We start from the raw sequence: 20,534 nt of genomic DNA, 5'->3' as shown, positions 1-20,534 counted from the left end.
TGTTTCTCGAAAACTAGTTCGTATTCTAAGATTATATTCTCGCAAATTTAATGTTCGTAAGGCGAAGTTAGTTAGCTAAAGCGTTCGTAAACCGAGGTATCACTGTACCATATATTAAAAACATTGGCAGGGCTGCAGAGTTCAGATGTAAGTCGAGAAATGCAGAGTGGCTTCATGCTTTTCTTATATTCTTATACAGGTAACATCCGACTTACGACCAAGTTCCGACCAAATGGTCATAAATCGAAATCCATTCAAAATGTTGCATAGAGACTCGGAGGCTAAATGACTCACAAACTGCCCCTCTTAAAATGTTAAAAATAGGGTCTGAAGGTCATGGTCGCAAGTACGGGTGGTCGCAAGTCGAACAGGTCGAAAGTCGGATGTGACCTCCATCTGCATTATGTACAGTTTGTGTTTTTTTATCTTTTCACCCCCCATCCCATTTCAATTGCTGCTGTGGACTGCATATTTTGCCATTGTGGGACTATTAAAGGACAACCAACACCTTTTTTTTTTTGTTTCCTAACAGACATCAGAAAAAAACGTTTTATAGTATCTAAAATACCCAAAACACGCAGGCTGATATTTTTAGCCAAATGAAAAACGCCAAGAAAAATGACTTAAAGCAGGGGTGTCCAAAGTCAGAGCTGGATGATGAGCTGATGATTTGAATCAGGTGTGCTGCTCCTGGGAGAGCTGGAAAACAGGCAGGACGGCGGCCCTCGAGGACCGACTTTGGACACCCCTGACTTAAAGTGTGTTAAAACTGCAAAAAATTGAGCTTCGAATTGGGCATTTTCAGAAAGTCCCGCCTCCAGTTCGTGACATCACGCCAAGACGTCTTGCCTTGCTCGAGAATCAAAACAATGGCTTCAGATTCGGAGAAGATGCCTTCTTGTTACCCATCCAGTTATGAATATGATTCAAATAGTTCTGAAGAGGAATGCATACGTGTTTGCAATTGATTAAAGGAGTCATATCAATTCGAGCCGTCAATGACAGCAATGTAGTGTCCCAGAAAATTCAAAAGATGGTGCCCAAGCTCCGTTGGAAATGGGCATTTTTGTCTGCTGAGAATTTGTGTCAGCTCGCATCAAATAGTGGTCTTGGTGCAACACACAACAATTCACCATCGCGTAATTTATGTGTTTTCCTTCTAATTTCGCAATCAACACGGATAAACACGAAGCATTCAGACAAAAGAAAGTACCCAAAACGCATTGTGAGTCGCTTTCTCGGTCAGGGGCATTCCTGATGTGACATCACGTCTGGAATCGTCACCAACTTGAAAACAAGACTTCCTGAATATTCAGCGCGAGTCTTAAAACGTAAAATATAGCTATATGCGATGGAATCTTTGTAAAATACGCTCAGTAGAAGTCATTTGAAGTGATTGTACAAATTATGGACACAACTTGTCCGAAGGTGTCAGTTGTCCTTTAAAGGCTTTCTTATTCTGATTCATGAAAACTGCACCTCCAGCTGACAGTAAAGGACAATCTTCTCGTGATCGAGTCTGGTCGAACTGTCCGAGCAAACATCTCTGATACTTTCCCCGAAAAATGTAAACATCATCATCGACCTGCCGGCCAACTTTGCCAAAACCGCCGTACGGTTTTGGCAAACTGTCATTTCAAATGTCAACGTTCAACTTCCCCGCGACTCGCAGCACACGAGAAAAAAAACATTGATTAGATGAACGACGTTGTGACTAGAGGTCAAAATACTCAGGAGGAGGCGAGCTCCGCCCCTTTTCCTGCGATGCATCGGGAAGATGCAGATTTGAGAGCTCCAAGAATTGCTTCATTCCATCCTCTGTTGGCTTGTCGCCCCCTTTGGCGCCTGCCACAGACTTGTCATCTGGGGCGTCATCTGGGCCGGCCAGCCTGGTCTTCTGGTTTTCTAGCCTGCGGTAGTTGTAAAGGTTCATGACGAAAAGGAAGATCCCACCGCTGACGATCACTCCACCGCACAAGAAGAAAAGGTACTTGTAGTCATCAAAGATGTCCACCAGCAACCCTGGAAGGGAATGCAGAGCAGAGGAAATCACTCATTGTCTGTCGCCTATGAAATCAGAAGCCACATGTCCACAAAAGCGGACATACATACATAAATACATACATACATACATACATACATACATACATATAGAAGGAAATAGATACATTTATTTAGCCATATTAAACATTGCTCAAGATAAACATAGTTAGTTTAATCAATGAAAAGGTTTCTTCAGCCGTCAGCAAACTAAAGTGAGGTTTTAGTTTGCTGACGAAGTTTCTTGAATAGATAGGAAGCGAAACGTCCGACACCTTCAAAGAAGTACAGATGACGGCTGAAGAAACCTTTTCATCGATGGACCACTCCTGTACGACTGAGAGCTTACACAGACGTTTAGTAAGTTTAATCAGTATAAATATTGCTTTGCTTGTAATCGAAAGATCACACAACAAAGAAGTGGTGTTTGGTTGGAGACATGTTTCAGGTGCCAGGAGATCGAAAGGGAGCCGGCTGGCAGACACGAAGGAAGTGTGAAATGACAACATAACCAAATGCTGGGCAACGCAGATGAAAGGAACTGACCAAACACTAACTCGGCAGGACGGAACTTTTGATCTACTTTGCGGGGTGCCTGGAAGTCGGGGAGCTCCCTTGGGAGGAGACACGTGAACCAGATCCCAGAAGGACCAAATGGGAACTTGATTTCTTTGTGTAGGCCAAATTTGAATATGCATGTGGTACACAGTTAAGTCTGGGCAGCTCAGTCTTAGTCTTTGTCTTTCGTCTCTCTTGCTGATTAGGGGGCACACGAATATTTTCTGTGTCAAGACCTGAGACCCAGAATTCTCCATTCGATCAAATTGTTAGGAATAAATTGCCGGCTTCTTTGGTGATCTCTCTCACAACGAACATGCCAATTGTTAGGTTAGAACAGGGGTCGGGAACCTATGGCTCGCGAGCCATATATGGCTCTTTTGATGATTGCATATGGCTCGCCGATAAAACTAAAATATGTATTTACTTTTTCGTTTCGTCGTTTGTTTTCGCCGTTCATTTCCCGTTGGCGCTGCAGTTGGCGGAAAGCGAAATTTTGATTGGATGACACTGACCTAGAATGGCCGAAAGCGCCATGTTGATTGGATGATAGTGGCCGTCATGTTGAAACAGGTAAACGCCCCTTTAAATGAGCCCAACGAGTGCACTTCAGCGTGAATGCACCGGTGTGTGTGCGGGGAACCGCATCGGGTGGGAGTGAGCTGGGGGGTGACGCAGCCTCCCTGGAAGTGTGACAGCGGGCGTCTGCGGAAGTCTTCAAGCCGGCTTTCGATCACCGAATGCGGGCGTGCACGGGGGAATCTCGGCCTGTTCCTTTTGAAATATTTTCAAAGTGTTTGAGCTCCAGCAAGACGGCGAGGAGAGAAAATGTTCTGATTCTAATTTGCAATGAAACAATACCATCGATGAAACAGTCGAATGTCAGTGACATTTTAACAAGCCCCATGTTAACGTTAGCATCGACATACTTCTGCGAGAAGTATGCAGATAGAAAGTGTGGAAGCTTATGAGCCGTGTGCAGACTAACTAGCAGTAACTTCGCCTGTGGACCGGCAAATTGAATTTCATTCCGATCGTTTTCCTGGAATTTTACCAAACACGAGGAACGAAAAACAATTCATGTTAACGGTGAATACTATCACAAAGTTATTTTAAATAATGCATTCTGATATTTTGTTGAAAAGTGGCCGCGCGTGTGCGCGTGCATGCGAGCGTTTGTATGTGCGCGCGCACGCGAGCGTGTGGCTCTCGCTGAAAAACATTTCTAAATATTTTACTTTTATGGCTCTCTTAGTCAAAAAGGTTCCCGACCCCTGGGTTAGAATGTTGCGCAATAAGGTAAATATTTAATTCCGCTCATAATATTTACAATTTTAAAGATAACTGTAAAATGCTAATAGTAGCCAGTAATATTTTAACCTAACCAGGACACAGGCCAGAGATGATCTGGCTGTTAAAAGGCAACGGTTTATGATGTTATTTTTACTCTAGCCACACCGGACAAGAGCAAGCCAATTTTTTGATGAAGTGGTGGCCAGACAAAATTTTACATGTTTGAAATTACAATGTGTGGGTATTGTATGCATGCATCAATGTCATCCGCATGCATGTCATCCGCAAAGCAGTGAAAGTGAATGTCAAAATTGTGGAATATATCACCAAGGGGAAGAAGGTACATAATAAAGGGAAGGGGCCCCAGGACAGACCCTCGGGGCATACCAGAAGACACAGGAGAGTACCGTGAAGTGAAGGAGTTAATTTGGACAAACTGTGACCGGCCAGTGTGGTAGGAGTGAAACCAGCTAAGTGGGGTGTGCGTGACGCCTAGAGTGGAAAGTCTGTTGAGCAGAATGGGGGGAGAAATGTGTCAAATTCTGTGCACAGGTCGAGAAGGATGACAATAGAGAGGGAACTGGTATCTGCTGCTATGAGAAGATCACTAGTGATCATCAAAATGAGCCCGGTGAACCTATCACTCCAGTAAACCCGACGCCTTTCTTCCACCTGCATCCCTTACACTTTGCCTCTCAGAAATTAAATCCTGGTTTTCTCATAACTTTCTCAAACTAAACAGCGTAAAAAAGTGAACTTCTCCTTGTCGGTACCAAATCCACGACACACAAAGCAAACAGTTTCTCTCTCACCATTGACAGTTCAACCGTGTCCCCCTCCCTTTGGGTCAAGAGCCTGGGTGTCATCCTTGATAGCTCACTATCTTTCCACTCCCATATAAATAACATAACTCGGTCTCCATATTTCCACCTCCGTAATATCAATTATCTCCGTCCCTCTCTCACCCCTCACACCGCTGTTATCCTTATCCACAGTCTCGTCACCTCAAGTATCAATTATTGTAACTCACTTCTATACGGTGTCAATCAAAAATGTCTCCATAAACTCCAACTAGTCCAAAATTCCTCAGCCAGAATCATCACTGAAACCCCCTCCTTTCAACACATCACTCCTGTCCTCCAGCAGCTCCACTGTCTACCTGTTAAACTTCGTATTGAATTCCAGATACTTCTGTTTACATAAAAAGCCATCCATAACCTTGCCCACCCCTATCTGTCTGACCTACTTCAAATCTCCGTTCCCTCAGATCCTCATCCTCCCTCCACCTCTGTATGCCCTCTGCCCGTCTCACCACGATGGGGTGCGGAGCTTTCAGCCGCTCTGGTGCCAAACTCTGGAACTCACTTCCACCCAACATCCGTAATATTGACTCCCTTCCTACTTTCAAATCCCACCACAAAACCCACCTGTTTAAACTTTCATTCATGGTCTAGTTTAATCTGCTATTTTATTATTTATCATTTTATTCGTGGTTTTATTGTTCTATGTATTGTTCTTTTATTGTAAAGTGTCCTTGGCTATTCAGAAAGGCGCTTGTAAAGTCAATGTATTGTTATTATTAACAGACCCAGCTTGTTAAACTGTCATCCTACCAAGACAATTCGGGCCTGGAAGAATGTGCCAATACCACTGACTCCATTTTGTATTTGTCTTAGACTGTCTGACACTGTTGGTGATGAGTCCGCGTTCACCATCGAACATGAGACAAAGATTCGGCTGAAAATGTCAAACGTACTTTGACTCAATCAAGGTTGGGAAACACTTTGGGTTTCCAATTTGGATTCGTCTCAGGAGCAGAGATGCATGCGGATTCTCATGGGTCAACTACATAAGCCTTAACACGACACAAAATATACCTTATTTTATGTCTAATAAATGTGCTATGGTATTATAATTAAAGAAATAAACTACTTTATAATAAAGTCATTTTATTTACCTTTGTTAAAGTCGATGGCTTGATAGAATGGATATCTATTTCCATAAAGTGTCTCAAGGAGCTCTGGGTTGTACATCTTGCAAGTTGTGATATTGCAACAGCACCCGAGGCAGACAGACACACTCAAAGCTTCATTAATAGCTGGTTCCCTTGCTTTCTTTTCCCTTCAAATTTTACAGAGGGCTTGTGCGGGTTATTTGGGAAGCCTGATTGATGGGATATTTTAACCTTGCAGTCTACACTATGCCTTTGAACAATTCTTACCTGCAGTGGGCGGGCCAAGCAGCATGGGGACGCACTCAATGATGGTGACCAGTCCGACAGCGCGGGGGAAGCGTTTGGGTCCCATCAGATCCATCAGGCACTCAAAGATAAGGGCGAAAACCATGCCGAAGGCCACGCCGAAAAAGACGGCGTAAACCACCAGGAAGGCATAGCTCCCGATGAGCGGGCAGAAGAGATGGCAGGCGCCGTTGAAGACCACGGCGAAGCTGAACAAGTACTGCACCCTGGGCCGAATCCATTTGCTGTTGGCGATCAGGCCGGTGCCGGGGCGGACAAACATGTCCACGAAGCCCATGATGGAGAGCAGGTAGGCCGCCGAGTATTGGTCCACGCCACGACTGACGGCGTACGCCGACAGGAAGACAATGGGAGCGTAGGCGCCAAAAATGAACAGGACATTCCCGACCAGGTAAATGACGAAACCGGGATCTTTGAAGAAGGACCAATCCACTACCGTCCGGGCGCGAGCGACGCAGCCAGCCTTCCCCCCACTGCCGCCGCCGTCGGGTGGCGACCCACTCCGGGACCCGATCGGTCTCATCAAGGCCCCGGCGACGCAACAGTGGAGCATGACTGCACCCAGGATGAGAAAACTTCCTCTCCAGCCAAACTTATCCAGCAGAAATTGATTCAGGGGGGCCAAGAAGCACAAGAAAACAGGGCTCCCCGCCATCGCCAGGCCGTTGGCCAACGGACGCTTAACCAGGAAATATTTGCTGAGGATGGTGAGGGATGCGTTCAGGTTGAAGGCCAGTCCGCAGCCTGTGTGGAGACAAAAAAAGTGGGGGAGGGACGTGCATATGCAATAATAATAATAATAGTCTTCTTGTGCCGGTCCCAAGCCCGGGTAAATACAGAGGGTTGTGTCAGGAAGGGCATCCGACGTAAAAGCTTGGCCAAAACAAACATGCGGATCAAACCTCTAAAGATGGAGGACACTGATTTGCTGTGGCGACCCCTTTAAGGGAAAAGCCGAAAGGAAAAGAAGAAGATTTTAAGCGCCTTTCAAAGCCCTCAATGACACTTTAGAGTCACAGACAAGCATAGGTATTATAATAAATCAAATACAATTAAAAATAGAAACAAGAGAGAGCTACACAGAAAAGGTAATTTTAAATAGGGGGGTTTTGAGATGGGACGTGAAGGTGAGAAGAGAATCGATGTTACGAATGTTGGGAGGAAGTGAGTTCCAGAGTTTGGGGGCAGAGCAGCTGAAGACTCTGTCACCCATCGTGCTGAGACGGGCAAGGGGGGGAGGGGCACACAGAGGCAGAGGGAGGAAGAGGATCTGAGGGAACGAGAGGGAATTTAAATTTGAAGAAGGTCAGATAGGTATGGGGGGGCAAGGTGATGGATAGCTTTAAATGTATAATGAATAATTTTAAAGTTGATTGTATATTTGATCGGGAGCCAGTGGAGCTCTTGTAGGACGGGGGTGATGTGGTGAAAGCATGAGGTTCTGGTGATGATCCGGGCTGAAGAATTCTGGACTAGTTGAAGTTTGTGGAGAAGTTTCTGAGGGGCACCAAGGAAAAGTGAATTGCAATAGTCAATCCGGGAGGTGACAAGACTATGAACGAGGATAGCAGTGCTGTGAGGGGTGAGAGACGGGCGAAGACGATATATATTGCATAGGTGGAAGTACGCAGATCGGTTATTTAAAGATAGTGTGTTGACAAGGATGACACCACGGCTTTTGACCTGATGGGAGGGAGAAACGGTCGAATTATCAATAGTGAGAGAGAAACTGTTAGCTTTGCTCAAGGTGGATTTGGAAACATTCTCATGGCCATAAAACCCCTAAAAAATCATGTGATGGCTTTAGAGCAGAGGTCGGGAACCTTTTAGACTGAGAGAGCCAAACAAGTGAAACATTTTGGAATGTTTTTCAGTGAGAGCGAACGCACACACACGCGAGCACAAACACACATATATTTAATAATAATAATAATAATAATAATAAATTTAATTTCTAAGCGCCTTTCAAAACTCTCAAGGACACTTTACAGTCCAAGATAAGAACTTTTTTGTGCGGGTGAGCAGCGGCAGCCATTCGCTCCAGCGTTCACTCTACCCGGAAGTAACACAGCAGCAAAGTTATGAAAGGAAGAGGAAAAAAAGAAGTAGAAAACTAAAATACAGGAGCTGCTGGAAAGGCAGCCACTCCCGCGGCACCATCTTGTAGTCAAAACAAGGAAAAAAAAACTGAATACAAAAATATGGAACGGATTAACAATTTTTACATTGATTATAATGGAAAATGTTGTTTTGGTTTTCAACAAAATAACAAAATAATATGACAACACAAAGACACAGAGTCGTTCATTCTTCAGCACTTGCTGTACCCTCTTTGTGACCTGAAGCAGTTCTAGAGTAGCGTGCCAGTCTCACAAGGGACCTCTTTATATGTATGAATACGAATGGTATGTATGAATTATATGTATGAATATGAATGGTTTTCTGTTCCTCATGATTGGTAAAAAAAAATCCAGCCAAACGTTCAGAATGAAAGTCAACTTGTCGGGTCCATACACAAAGTTACTGCTTGCTAGCCTGCACACTGCTCATTAGTTTGCACGCTTGCTTTCTGCGGGCTCTCGCAGAGTATAGTGATGCTAAAGTTAGCATGAGGCTTGTCATAGTGCCACTGACATTCGACTGCTTCATCTTTTTATATTGTTTCAGTGCAAATGAGAATCACAGCAGAACCTTTTTTCTCAACAAAGGCGAATCCTTCGCCGAAACCTGAAGTGTAGGATACTCTTCTTTTTTGACTTGTCCGCTTAGTCAAAAGGGGGCGTTTACCTGTTTCGACATCAACGGCACCTAAGTCAGTATCCTCCAATCAAATTGCGCTTCCAGCCAACTACAGAACCAGAACGCCATTGCCGGCGGGACCAAATGCAGCATGAATTAATCCTGACAAAGTCACCCTTGTTTGAGTAATGAGCCACCAGCTATCTAGCTGGCTGTCTATTGGCTAGCTAGCTAGCTTTCTTTCTATTTGAGTTACTTCCGGGTTGAGTGAACGCTGATGCGTGTGGCTGACACTGCTCACCCGCAGAAAATGTTATTCTGTGACTGGAAAGTGACCTTGAGAGTTTTGAAAGGCGCTTATAAATGAAATGTATTATTATTATTATTATTATCTAATAGCTATATAGCTATCTAGCTGGCTGTTTATTGGCTAACCAGCTAGCTTTCTTTCTATTTGAGTTACTATTTGAGTTACTTCTGGGTTGAGTGGCGCGTGTGGCTGCCGCTACTCACCCACCCACAGAAAAACTTATCCTGTGACTGTAAAGCGACCTTGAGAGTTTTGAAAGGTGCTTATAAATGAAATGTATTATTATGATTATCAACCAATAGCTATATAGCTATCTAGCTGGCTGTCTATTGGCTAGATAGCTAGCTAGCTTTCTTTCTATTTGAGTTACTTCCGGGATGAGTAACGCGTGCGGCTGCTCACCCACAGAAAAACTTATTCTGTTACTGTAAAGTGACCTTGAGAGTTTTGAAAGGCGCTTATAAATGAAATGTAGTACAGTGGTACCTCGGTTCTCGAAAGCCTCACTGTTCGAACAAATCGGTGTTCGAACAAAATATTCGAGATATTCTTGATTCTGCGTTCGAACATCAATCGGTGTTCGAACGCCAATACGACGCGTGAGTGCGTATGCGAGGGTGGGGAGCTGAGCGGCGCACGGGTTTATCGCTCTCTCTGTGACCAACTGTACTCGCTAGCGGACGTGCTGCGTTTTGCTCTAGCGTTTAATAAAGGTGTACAAAGAGTTTTATCCCCTAATCATGCCTTCAAAGAAAGTAAGTGCTGGTTAAAGTGACAAAAGAAAAGTAGTGCGTACAACTACTGCATTTAAGAAAGAAATAATTGCAAAATATGAAGGAGGTGTGCGAGTGTCTGATCTGGCGAGCGAATACAGCATGACGAAATCTACGATCAGTACGATATTAAAGAATAAGGAGGCTGTGAAATCTAGTGATGTGACCGTGGGAGTGAGAGCAAGTGTCACTGGATAGATATTTGAAGAGAAAAGAACATCCTATAGCCGAGTCAACCGTAGCTGTCACGTTCCAAGCGAGAGTGACGGCAGATGACTCGTCTGAACGTAGTGGAATGTTTGGGATCCCAAAACAGACACGTACTACCCAAGCAGGATGTTTATTCACAAATAAAAGAAAAGACAGCGAGTAAGAAGGCAGGGGGTGATCCGAACCGCTTACTACGCCAAAAAGCAAATGGCACACGAGGGTGCAAAATTACGCAATCCCGGAAGATGACATAAATTTACGGGACGCAGGGAAAATACCTCGGACCGGATACACTCGCGCATCGAAGGAAGAGTCCAGGTACGGTGGCGAGGTGAGTCAATCATCCGGCATTGACGAGGTGATCGCGAACCGTATAAATGCCCCGTGTCCGTGATTAGAGAATGACAGCGGGTGGAGAACGGCCGGGAGAGGCAGCCCCCCCCCCCCCCCCCCCACTGTCAACTCGCAAGTGACAGGAGCAAAGAGATGGTTTCGGTGTTCGAAAAAAAACGCTTTTTGAACAGGGTCCTGGAACGAATTATGGTCGAGAACCGAGGTACCACTGTATTATTATTATCTAATAGCTATATAGCTACATACCTGGCTGCCTATTGGCTAGCTAGCTAGCTTTCCTTCTATTTGAGTTACTATTTATGTTGCTTCAGAGTTGAGTGGCATGTGTGGCTGCTGCTCACCCACTGAAAAACTTACCCTGTGACTGTAAAGTGACCTTGTGAGTTTTGAAAGGCGCTTATAAATGAAATGTATTATTATTATTATTATAAAAACTATGGACTCAAACAGCAAAAAAAGGGACAGGGGGTGTCAAGCATCAAAAGTGCGACAAACTTGTTGAACAATTACCTAGGCTTCACAGCGTCCCCCCAAAGCCAACCAAAAATACAGATGTTGAAAATGGCAGGGGTGGGGTTGGGCGCAGAGGAGCGTACCTGCAACGGCGCCGACGCATAAGTACAGGTAAACGATGGATTTCCCAAAGGAGGCGGCGACCATGGAGACCCCGCACATCAGGCCCCCCAGCATGACAATTGGTCGGCTTCCGTAGCGATGGACCAACGCGCTGCTCACTGGTCCTGCGCACGTATGACAAGAGAAAATTGCATCCATTGTCAACATGACCAAGAGTGGAGTAGAAAAAAAACCCAGAAAATCTAAGGTGAAAAGTGTGTATTCCAAACATTAATTTCCCATAGGAAACCATAAAAATGAGAATAATCCGTTCCCAGGTCCCCATAAAACATAATTTTCTACTAAATAAGCCTTAAAACTACACACAATATACCTGTTTTATGTCTAATACATGTGCTATGGTATTGTAATTAAAGAAATAAACTGTACAGTATAATAAAGTTGTTTTATTTACCTTTGTGATGGTCGTTGATGGCTTGATGAAATGGATATCTTTTTGCATCAAGTGTCTCAATGAGCTCTGGGTTGTACATCTTGGAAGTTGTGATATTGCAACAGCAACAGTGCAGACAGACACACAAGAATCCTCATTAATAGCTGGTTCCCTTGCATTCCTCGAAATGGTGAAAGAAGAAGGCTACGTTCTTCACCAAGTATTTAATGCAGATGAGACCAGCCTTTTTTTTGAAAAAGATGCCTAGCCATACTTTCATAACACAGGAAGAGAATTCTGTCCCTGGGCATAAACCTATGAAAGATAGGCTAACCCTCCTGTTTTGCGCTAATGCCAGTGGTGACTGTAAGATAAAACAAATTGGTTTGGTTGGTTTATCATTCAACCCAAGGGCCTTCAAGAGAAACCAGGTGGTTAAATCCAAGCTTCCTGGAATGTGGAAGAGGATGTAGAATCAAGCCATCAACGACCATCACAAAGGTAAATAAAACGACTTTATTATACAGTAGTTCATTTCTTTAATTACAGTCCTTATGCAATGTGAGTCTGCTTCCAAACAGAAATTCCCTCCGACTTCATTCCATCAACGACCATCACAAATGTCATTTTATTTACATTATTATTCAGTGCAGTGTATTTCTTTCATTACAATATAATAGCACATTTATTATACACAGAATAAGGTATATTGTGTGTAGTTTTAAGGCTTATTTAGTTGAAAAGTATATTTGATGGAGACCTGGGAATGGATTATTCTCATTTTAATGGTTTCCTATGGGAAATTAATTTTTGGGATACAAATTTTCGTCTTACACCCTCTGTCTGGGAACCAATTAATTGCATAACCCAAGGCTCCACTGTAGTTGGTACGGCAAGATTATATTCTCGCGAATTTAACGTTCGTAAGGTGAAAAGTTCGTTAGCTAAAGCGTTCGTAAGCCGAGGTATCACTGTATTTCGAGAGCATTTGGAATTTGAGTCTCGGAAAAGAAATTTAATGGGGGTGGGGGGTGAGACCCCCTCCTACTTGAAAGCTAATGAATGCACTCAGTCACGCGGAGTCATGTATCAATTTGAAAAGTCCTAAGGATCTCATGCGACTGCAATTTGTCGCTTGGTGGAGAATCGTCACGTGATGACGGGTGGTGGCCACTTAGGGGCGAGCGGACAAACATAGGGATTGTCCTCAATCAGTGTACTTAAAAGTAGAAGTTTTCAGTATAGGGACTTTGCATCTGTCTTTTATGCCGCACCCCTTTTTTGTTTTAGTCGATTAAAGGAAAACCGACATCATTTTTTTTTGTTTCCTAACTGACATCAGAAAAACGTTTTATAGCATCTAAAATACCCAAAACACGCAGGCTGATATTTTTAGTCAAATGAAAAACACCAATAAAAATGACTACTTCAAAATGACCTTGGAAAGTTTCAGTTTCAGAAAGTCCCGCCCCCTTTTTCGTAACGTCATGGCAAGACGTCTTGCCTTGCCCGAGAATGAAAACAATGGCTTCAGATTCGGAGACGAGGCTTTCATGTTACTCATCCAGTTATGAATAGGATTCAAATAGTTCTGAAGAGGAAAGCATAAATGTTTGCAATCGATTAAAAAAGTCCTTCCATGTCATTTTGAGGCGTCTGGACTGAAATGTAGCGTCCCAAAAAATGCACAAGCTCCATTGGAAATGGGCTGATTTGTCTTCTGGGAATTTGTGTCAGCTAGTATCAAATAGTAGTCTTGGTGCAACACACAATGATTCATCATCGCGTTATTTATGTGTTAACCTTCTAATTTCGCCATCAACACGGATCAACACGAAGTTTTCAGACCAAACAAAGTACCCAAAATGCATTGTGTGTCGCTTTCTCGGTCAGGGGCGTTCCAGACATGACGTCACAGTTGGTATCGTCACCAACTCAAAAACAAGACTTCCTGAATATTCAGCGTGAGTCTTAAAAGGTAAAATATAGCGATATGAATCTTTGTAAAATACACTCAGTAGAAGTCATTTGAAGTGATTTTACAAATTATGGACACAATTTGTCCGGAGGCGCCGGTTGTCCTTTAAATACAAACACCAAATAGGTTTGGTGATTGTTTGACAGCAAAGATGCTAAGATGGCGTCAACTCACCTCCGGCGTACATGACGGCTAATATGATGGAGGAGATCCAGGCAATCTCACTGTAGCTGGCTTGCAAGTCCGATTGGATCGCCTTGAAAAAAATGGAGAGGGCTTTGGGGGTAGCATAGGAAAATCCAATGGAGATATGCGCCCCGATCACGACCATCCAACCCCAGCCTCCGTCGGGCGGTTTGAAGTCCGGCTCGTGGGGGGTTGGTGCGGGCGACATGTTCCTGAGGAGAACGGAAAAGCCAAAGAGACTCATTTCCAAGCGTGAAAATAAAAATTAATGAATAACTACTTTTCAAATCTCAAGTCAATAATAATAATGACTATGATTTTTGTTTACGTGGGACAATTTCACATTTTGGTTCGGACTTTAGCAAAGCATCATGGAATTTCCATACATGTCAACGTATAGGTTTTTCCCGTATTTTATACGTTTTTTCATAATTTTGAATTGTGTACGGCGTATAACAACTTTCATACGATAAAAAACAAAAATCTGTGGTTATCAAGTCTCTGTCGATGAAGCATGATATGCGCGTCACATTGTTTTCGTGATTTTGTATTTCCGTTTCCGTATTTGAAGTCGGGCATTTGTGTTGCAATTGAAGAATTAACTAGTTATAACGTGGAAGTAAGTATGGGAGAACCGCCAAGTATGAAGAGAAAAACTCAAGGATCGGGTCGCCATCAAAAAGAATGGGTCTCAAAGGTGATGTCATGATGTCCCTGATCCACTGGTGGAAAGACGCTTTGATCCTCTCCTCTTTCATCTAGAATTGCTTCATGTCATTACAAAGAGGGTACAGCAAGTCCTGAAGAATGAATGTCTCTCTGTGTCTTTGTTTTGTCATATTATCTCTATGCTGTCATATTATTTGTTATTTAGTTTTTTTTTGTTCTTTTGACTTCAAGACGGCGCCCCGAGAGTGGCTGCCTTTCCAGCAGCTCATGTATTTTGTTTTTCTACTTTCATTCCTGTCATCACTTTGCTGCTGTGAAATGTAAATTTCTCCACTGTGAGACTAATAAAGGCAAATCCAATCCAATCCAAAGGTGAATACGCTGGATGGATAAGATTGTCGACAATAGGTCCTCATTTTTCATTCTGCGTTCCGTGTAAAAAGGACGTAAAAGTTGCTGCAAGTGGATTTTACGATCTAAAGAGCTACTTTAAAGGACAACCGATGTCTATAAATTGTGTCCATAATTTGTAGTATCACTTCAAATGACTTCTACTGAGCGTATTTTGCAAAGATTCCACCGCATGTAGTTATATTTTACGTTTTAAGACTCGAGCTGAATATTCAGGAAGTCTTGTTTTTGAGTTGGTGACGATTCCTGACGTCACGTCATGACAGGAACGCCCCTGAGCGAGAAAGCGACACAGAATGCATTTTGGGTACTTTGTTAGGTCTGAAAACTCCGTGTTGATGGTGAAATTAGAAGGAAAACACAGAAATAACGCGATGGTGAATCGTTGTGTGTTGCACCAAGACAACTATTTGATATTCGCTGACACAAATTCCCAGCAGACAAATCAGCCCATTTCCAACGGAGCTTGGGTGCCATTTTCTGCATGTTCAGGGTGCTACACATCAGTCCTGACACCTCAAAATGACCCGGAAAGACTTCTTTAATCGATTGCAAACATTTATGCTTTCCTCTTCAAAAATATTTTAATCATATTCATAACTGGATGAGTAACAAGAAAGCATCTTCTCCGAATCTGAAGCCGTTGTTTTGATTCTCGAGCAAGGCAAGGCGTCTTGTCATGACGTTACGAAAAAGGGGGCGGGACCTTCTGAAAATAAAACTTTCTCAGATCATTTTGAAGTAGTTTTGGGAGACTTTAGGGCATTTTATGGGTGTTTTTTATTTGACTAAAAATATCAGCCTGCGTGTTTTGGGTATTTTAGATACCATAAAACGTTTTTCTGATGTCAGTTAGGAAACAAAAAAATGGTGTCAGTTGTCCTTTAAAACTGCCGGACATGTGGAAAATGGAGCCAAAAGCAAGTCTCATGTTCCATTGACCAAACACTTCGTATCTAGTGCTGATCCAGCGGCATCCCACAAAGTCACAAATGCTGAAATTCTCTTCTGCCATAAGTAAATAATTATGTGTCGGGTTGTGTTTGTAAGGTTTATTATCGCTTAATAAGGGGAATTGCAATCATTAATTAGGGGAGCAAAAGTAATACTCAATCATCTGTATATATTTGTTATCGCTGCGTACAGTTGATTATGAAAGCATAATGTGTGCATGCGCGGTAAACTGCATTTCCGCTTGTGTTAGCGCTTTTTTAATCATTTCAAATAATGTACGACATAGTACAACTTTTACATGGGAATTGTAATCATTTATAAGGGCAGCTATTCGCCAAGGTTGACAGGTATGAATTTCACAAGTTTGACTTGCTTTCATGGGCCGAATAAAATGAAGTGGCGGGCCAGATTTGGCCCCAGGCCTTTACTTTGACATTTGCACAACAACTTTCCTGCACGTGAGGGATATGGGATCATATTTGCACACCAGCTGTTACGACGTACACGTCTCGACGCACAATGCGTGTTTCGCGTACGGCAAGAAATGGTTTAATTCATTTCGTTCGCAATTGAGTCGTGTTTTTCTCCTTCCACTAATTTTTCCCAACGACATTGAGAGTGTGGCTTTGACTCTGGCTGATTTCTTGGACCTTAAACGAGGACAAGTGTCCCCAGGCGGCTCAGTGATGCAAACGCGAGGCTACCCGGTCGTCCCCCAGCAGCGGGCGTTTTTTATATGAATTCATATTTTATTTTTAACATTGGAGCAACAATTTGTACGCATTCGCCCAGGCGACGGTCGTTCTGCTGGGTTTTACGCGTTGTTCCGCGTGAATTCGGCGTACGAACAACCGGTAAATAGTTTTGTGGAAGCAAGATCGACGTGCATTGAGAGGACTTGCATCACGCGTGTCGATTTCAAATCTGAAAGCTTGCAAAATCTTTACTCACTCGTACTTGTCGCGCAGTTCCCCGACTTTGCTTTGACCGATGAGGGCAAAGAGCGTTCACCCGGCGGCTTTCACTTGTGCGTTAGGAGTGACTCGGCCACTGCGAGTAAAGCACGTTGGAGCCTCTGGCGTCATCATTATACCAGTGGAAGTCACAAAGGGAATTGAAACTTTTACATCACCGGGAAACAAACGGTCAATTTGTCTCACTGCCAAAATTAAAAGTAAAGCATTCGTACGAGTTGTACAGGTCGAGTTTTGGACAACAACATTTTTAAAAAGGGGTTCCACACCTTTCAATGGGCCGCATTGCTGACTGAGGATCCACGTCGTAAATGTGCGACGCTTGGTCGCTATCAATTGGGACGAGACAAAGTAGACACAAAGATTAATTTGAAACCGTTGCAAGCAGCACTTTCGCGTCTAATAAAACAAAGTCGGCTTGATCGTAAATCGGCTTACATTTTGGTGAGAGCGTCGGTCGCGGAAGCCCGAGATTGTTCGGCAAACTCCGGCTACTCCGTGGGTCACGTGTCACTCACCGGGTCGCGGAGCAGGGTGGGGCTAAAGGGCGCTACGCCGGCGGGGTTGCGTTCAACGTGCGAGGGAATTATCCTCCCGTGTAGGTGTTTTTAATTTTACGCCTTATCAGTGTCTGAAACTGATGACAAAAAGTTACCGGACATCAGGGCAAACAATTCTGAAAAGTTGCCTGCCCCATTTTTCACAACTTGAAACACAATAAGACGACTAATCGCGAAAAAAAAACAGTTGTTGAAAAGTATTAAGATTTATTTTTAATTCAGGATGTACCTACCACAAATGCCCCCTTGCTTAATTTATGGTAAATATCCCTTGCTGTTGATTTGTCTCCAGTTGTCGTTTGTCCATACACTGTTCGGCATGTTGCACAATGCAATGTTTGCGTTGTGTTGTCTGCTACAAGCCTCGTGAACTCCTCTTTCCACGATGGTTTTAATAATATTAATAATAATACATTTAATTACTAAGCGCCTTTCAAAACTCTCAAGGACACTTTACATTCACTGAATAATGTATGTTTAGGTTTTTTTGTAGCGTCATAAATTGTGTTAGCTTCTTTTGAATCTTTCTTCTGGGGCTGAGGATCTGTGCATCTACTTTGGAAATTGATACGCAAATGCACCTGATAACGCTCGGGAAAGTCCGGAAGGACGAAGCAGGCTTCTGATTGGCTGCCGTGGTGAGTATGCAAATTGCCAAACAAACAGAAATTCCGAACGAATATTTCGAAATCGTAATAATTTATTCCGATTTCGAAATCTTCGGTCAAACGTTTGCTTTATTGAATAAAGCAAATGTTTGATTTGAAAAAAAAAATCTTTGTTTTTTTTTCTTGAAGCAGTTGTCGGCCACCCTGGCAGAGATGTTTTGTAAATTGTCCGCCCGACGTAAAAGTCGCACGCCCCGGTTGTCCGCGCAGACATTATTTAAGACACTGGCCTCATATTTGAAAAGAGACATCAATTACTTGTGCTCCTTACTTTTGTAAAAATATGCTTGTTCATGGGGACGGACGAGGACCCCCCCCCCCCCCAAAAAAAAAAAATCACAATAGAGTGAACCTCGTTGATCGCGGGAGATGCATTCGAAAAATAGCCTGCGATAGGTAAAATCCGCGAAGTACATTGTAGTCAGCTTTTTTTTTACAATGCAAAACTGTACATACTGCAGAATCAAACAAAAAATAAAACTTACTTTTTAATAAAGTAAAGTTCCGTTATATCAATATCGGTTATATTGATAGTACTGCTTACTACGATACTATTTTCATTTCCCAGCAAATTTCTAGTCTTCTTCTCGTCTGCATAATTAGTTTTGGTTAGTACGATACCTGGTTATTACAATAATACGGTCACTATGGTGCCCTTTTCATCTCCCGCCACCCAATTTTGTCTGTTTATATCGATACAAAAGCAGCATAAGCGGAATCGATTTTTGCTTAAAGGACAACTGACGTCTCCGGACAAGTTGCGTCCATAATTTGTAAAATCGCTTCAAATGACTTCTACTGAGCGTATTTTACAAATATTCCACCGCATATAGCTATATTTTACGTTTTAAGACTTGCGCTGAATATTCCGGAAGTCTTGTTTTTGAGTTGGTGACGATTCCTCACCCTACATCACTGAAGGAACGCCCCTGAGTCAGAAAGGACATACCTTGCATCCTCAATGCATTTTGCTGTACTGAAAACTTCGTGCTGATGGCGAAATTAGAAGGAAAACACATAAATAATGCAATGGCGAATCGTTGTATGTTACACGGAGACAACGATTAGATATTAGCTGTCAAAAATTCCGAGGTGAAAAATCAACCAATTTCAAACGGAGCTCTGGCGCCATCTTCTGCATTTTCTGTGACGCTACACATCAGTCTTGATCCCTCAAAATGACCCGGAAGACCTTCTTTCATCGATTGCAAACATTTATACTTTCCTCTTCCGAACTATTTGAATCATATTCATAACTGGATGCGTAACAAGAAAGCAATGCAAGACGTCTTGGCGTGATGTCATGAACTGGGAGCGGGACTTTCTGAAAATGCCCATTTCGCAGCTCAATTTGTTGCAGATTTTGGACACTTTAAGTCATTTTTATTGGTGTTTTGCATTTGACTAAAAATATCAGCCTGCATGTTTTAGGTATCTTAGATGCTATAAAAGTGTTTCTGATGTCAGGAAACATAAAAGTGATTTTCGGTTGTCCTTTAAGGATTTCAATACAGTACTACCAGTAGCGAAATCTGTATCGTGTGATTCTCGGGCAATAGCATCTCAAATATACTGCAGTCTTCTTATACAGTATACAGTTGTTCAACACCAATTTCAACCATGGGGTAAGAATTGTGACATTGAAACAAAGTACAAGGCAATAGTGGCTGTGGAGGAGAATCCTACAAGAAGCAAATCTTCCATTGTGAAAGAGTTCGACGTGCCGTAGAATACTTTATCAACGTAAGTAATGTAAACGTTGCAGTGTTTGTTTTCCATACATGTATTTAATTGTGTTGTATTCAGATATCTTTATCGCTTGCAATAATCACTGTTTTTCATACAGTATGTACATGCTGGCGTTCGTGGTTTCTCTCGTGTGTATAGAACAATGTCGAGTGCTCCTCAGTCACGATTGCAAGAGTGCATTATGAAAATAATAAATGAAGTTTTTATTTAATGCATAAGTTTATTTTTCACTTCACTACAGTACAAAAGCATGCTAGTTATGCAATCCATGAACTCAAGGAGAAAATTGCATGCCATATCAAAGATCCCTCATTTATGACCCACTTTTAATGCAGTTCTTCGACGCAGGATCGGATAGATCGATAGTCTGGTTATATCGATATTTTTTCCGACTCCCGAGATAGATTTAACAAGACTTTACTGTAGTTTTTAAGAACGGTGTTGTAAAACAATATTTTGCTGCTGTGCCTATTCGTCCTGACTCCGCTGCGCTGTAGCGGCTTTTTCTACTGAAGGACTCTTTCTCCGAGAGAAAAACATTGTTATCGGTAGTCGTTGGCACTCTCTTCTTTCTTTTGAGAATAGAGAACAGCTCATGGAGCATTTTCGCAAAGCCAGTGCGTTTGATTTTATTCTGCTTTGTTTGCAGTGTTGTTTCTTTTACTTTGTTTGTGCATTTGCATGCCATTAATACAAATTAAAAAAAGCTTATTTTTCCCTGAAAAAAAAAATCAGTAATGCACTGAAGCCACGATAAGTGAACCGCAAAGTAGCGAGGGATCACTGTAATGACGTAAACAGCGAGGTGGCTAGGTCCACCGAGGACAGAATGAAGGGAC

The 20,534-nt window shown here is 42.7% G+C and overlaps 1 protein-coding gene across 3 annotated transcripts; it reads right to left on the bottom strand.

Moving 5' to 3' along the window:
• Positions 1-167: 167 nt before the first annotated feature.
• On the bottom strand, positions 168-17,264 carry LOC148890847 (monocarboxylate transporter 2-like). 3 transcript variants are annotated; one of them, XM_089010956.1, is made up of 7 exons: positions 17,157-17,264; positions 16,988-17,047; positions 16,696-16,903; positions 13,699-13,922; positions 11,134-11,277; positions 6,113-6,895; positions 168-2,022 (listed from the first exon to the last, which is right to left on the bottom strand). In XM_089010956.1, exons 4-7 carry the CDS (start codon positions 13,916-13,918, stop codon positions 1,715-1,717), a joined length of 1,455 nt encoding a protein of 484 aa, XP_088867082.1. In that variant the 5' UTR covers positions 13,919-13,922; positions 16,696-16,903; positions 16,988-17,047; positions 17,157-17,264; the 3' UTR covers positions 168-1,714. The 3 variants fall into 3 exon arrangements, with proteins under 3 accessions (XP_088867082.1, XP_088867083.1, XP_088867084.1); XM_089010957.1 differs by having other exon boundaries at positions 16,696-16,819; XM_089010958.1 differs by having other exon boundaries at positions 16,696-16,794.
• Positions 17,265-20,534: the final 3,270 nt, after the last annotated feature.

This window comes from Hippocampus bargibanti, linkage group LG12 (genome assembly GCF_051943395.1).
Source record: "Hippocampus bargibanti isolate YZ-2025 linkage group LG12, ASM5194339v1, whole genome shotgun sequence".
Taxonomy (NCBI): Eukaryota; Metazoa; Chordata; class Actinopteri; order Syngnathiformes; family Syngnathidae; genus Hippocampus; species Hippocampus bargibanti.
This window is presented reverse-complemented; position numbering and strand designations above follow the sequence as displayed.

Excerpts from the sequence above, each read along its gene's own strand:
- LOC148890847 (XM_089010956.1), bottom strand. The coding sequence starts at position 13,918 with ATGTCGCCCGCACCAACCCCCCACGAGCCGGACTTCAAACCGCCCGAC. Across the intron at positions 6,896-11,133 it reads ATGCGTCGGCGCCGTTGCAG|GCTGCGGACTGGCCTTCAAC; the intron begins GTACGCTCCTCT and ends GTCTCCACACAG. Across the intron at positions 2,023-6,112 it reads GCTTGGCCCGCCCACTGCAG|GGTTGCTGGTGGACATCTTT; the intron begins GTAAGAATTGTT and ends ATTCCCTTCCAG.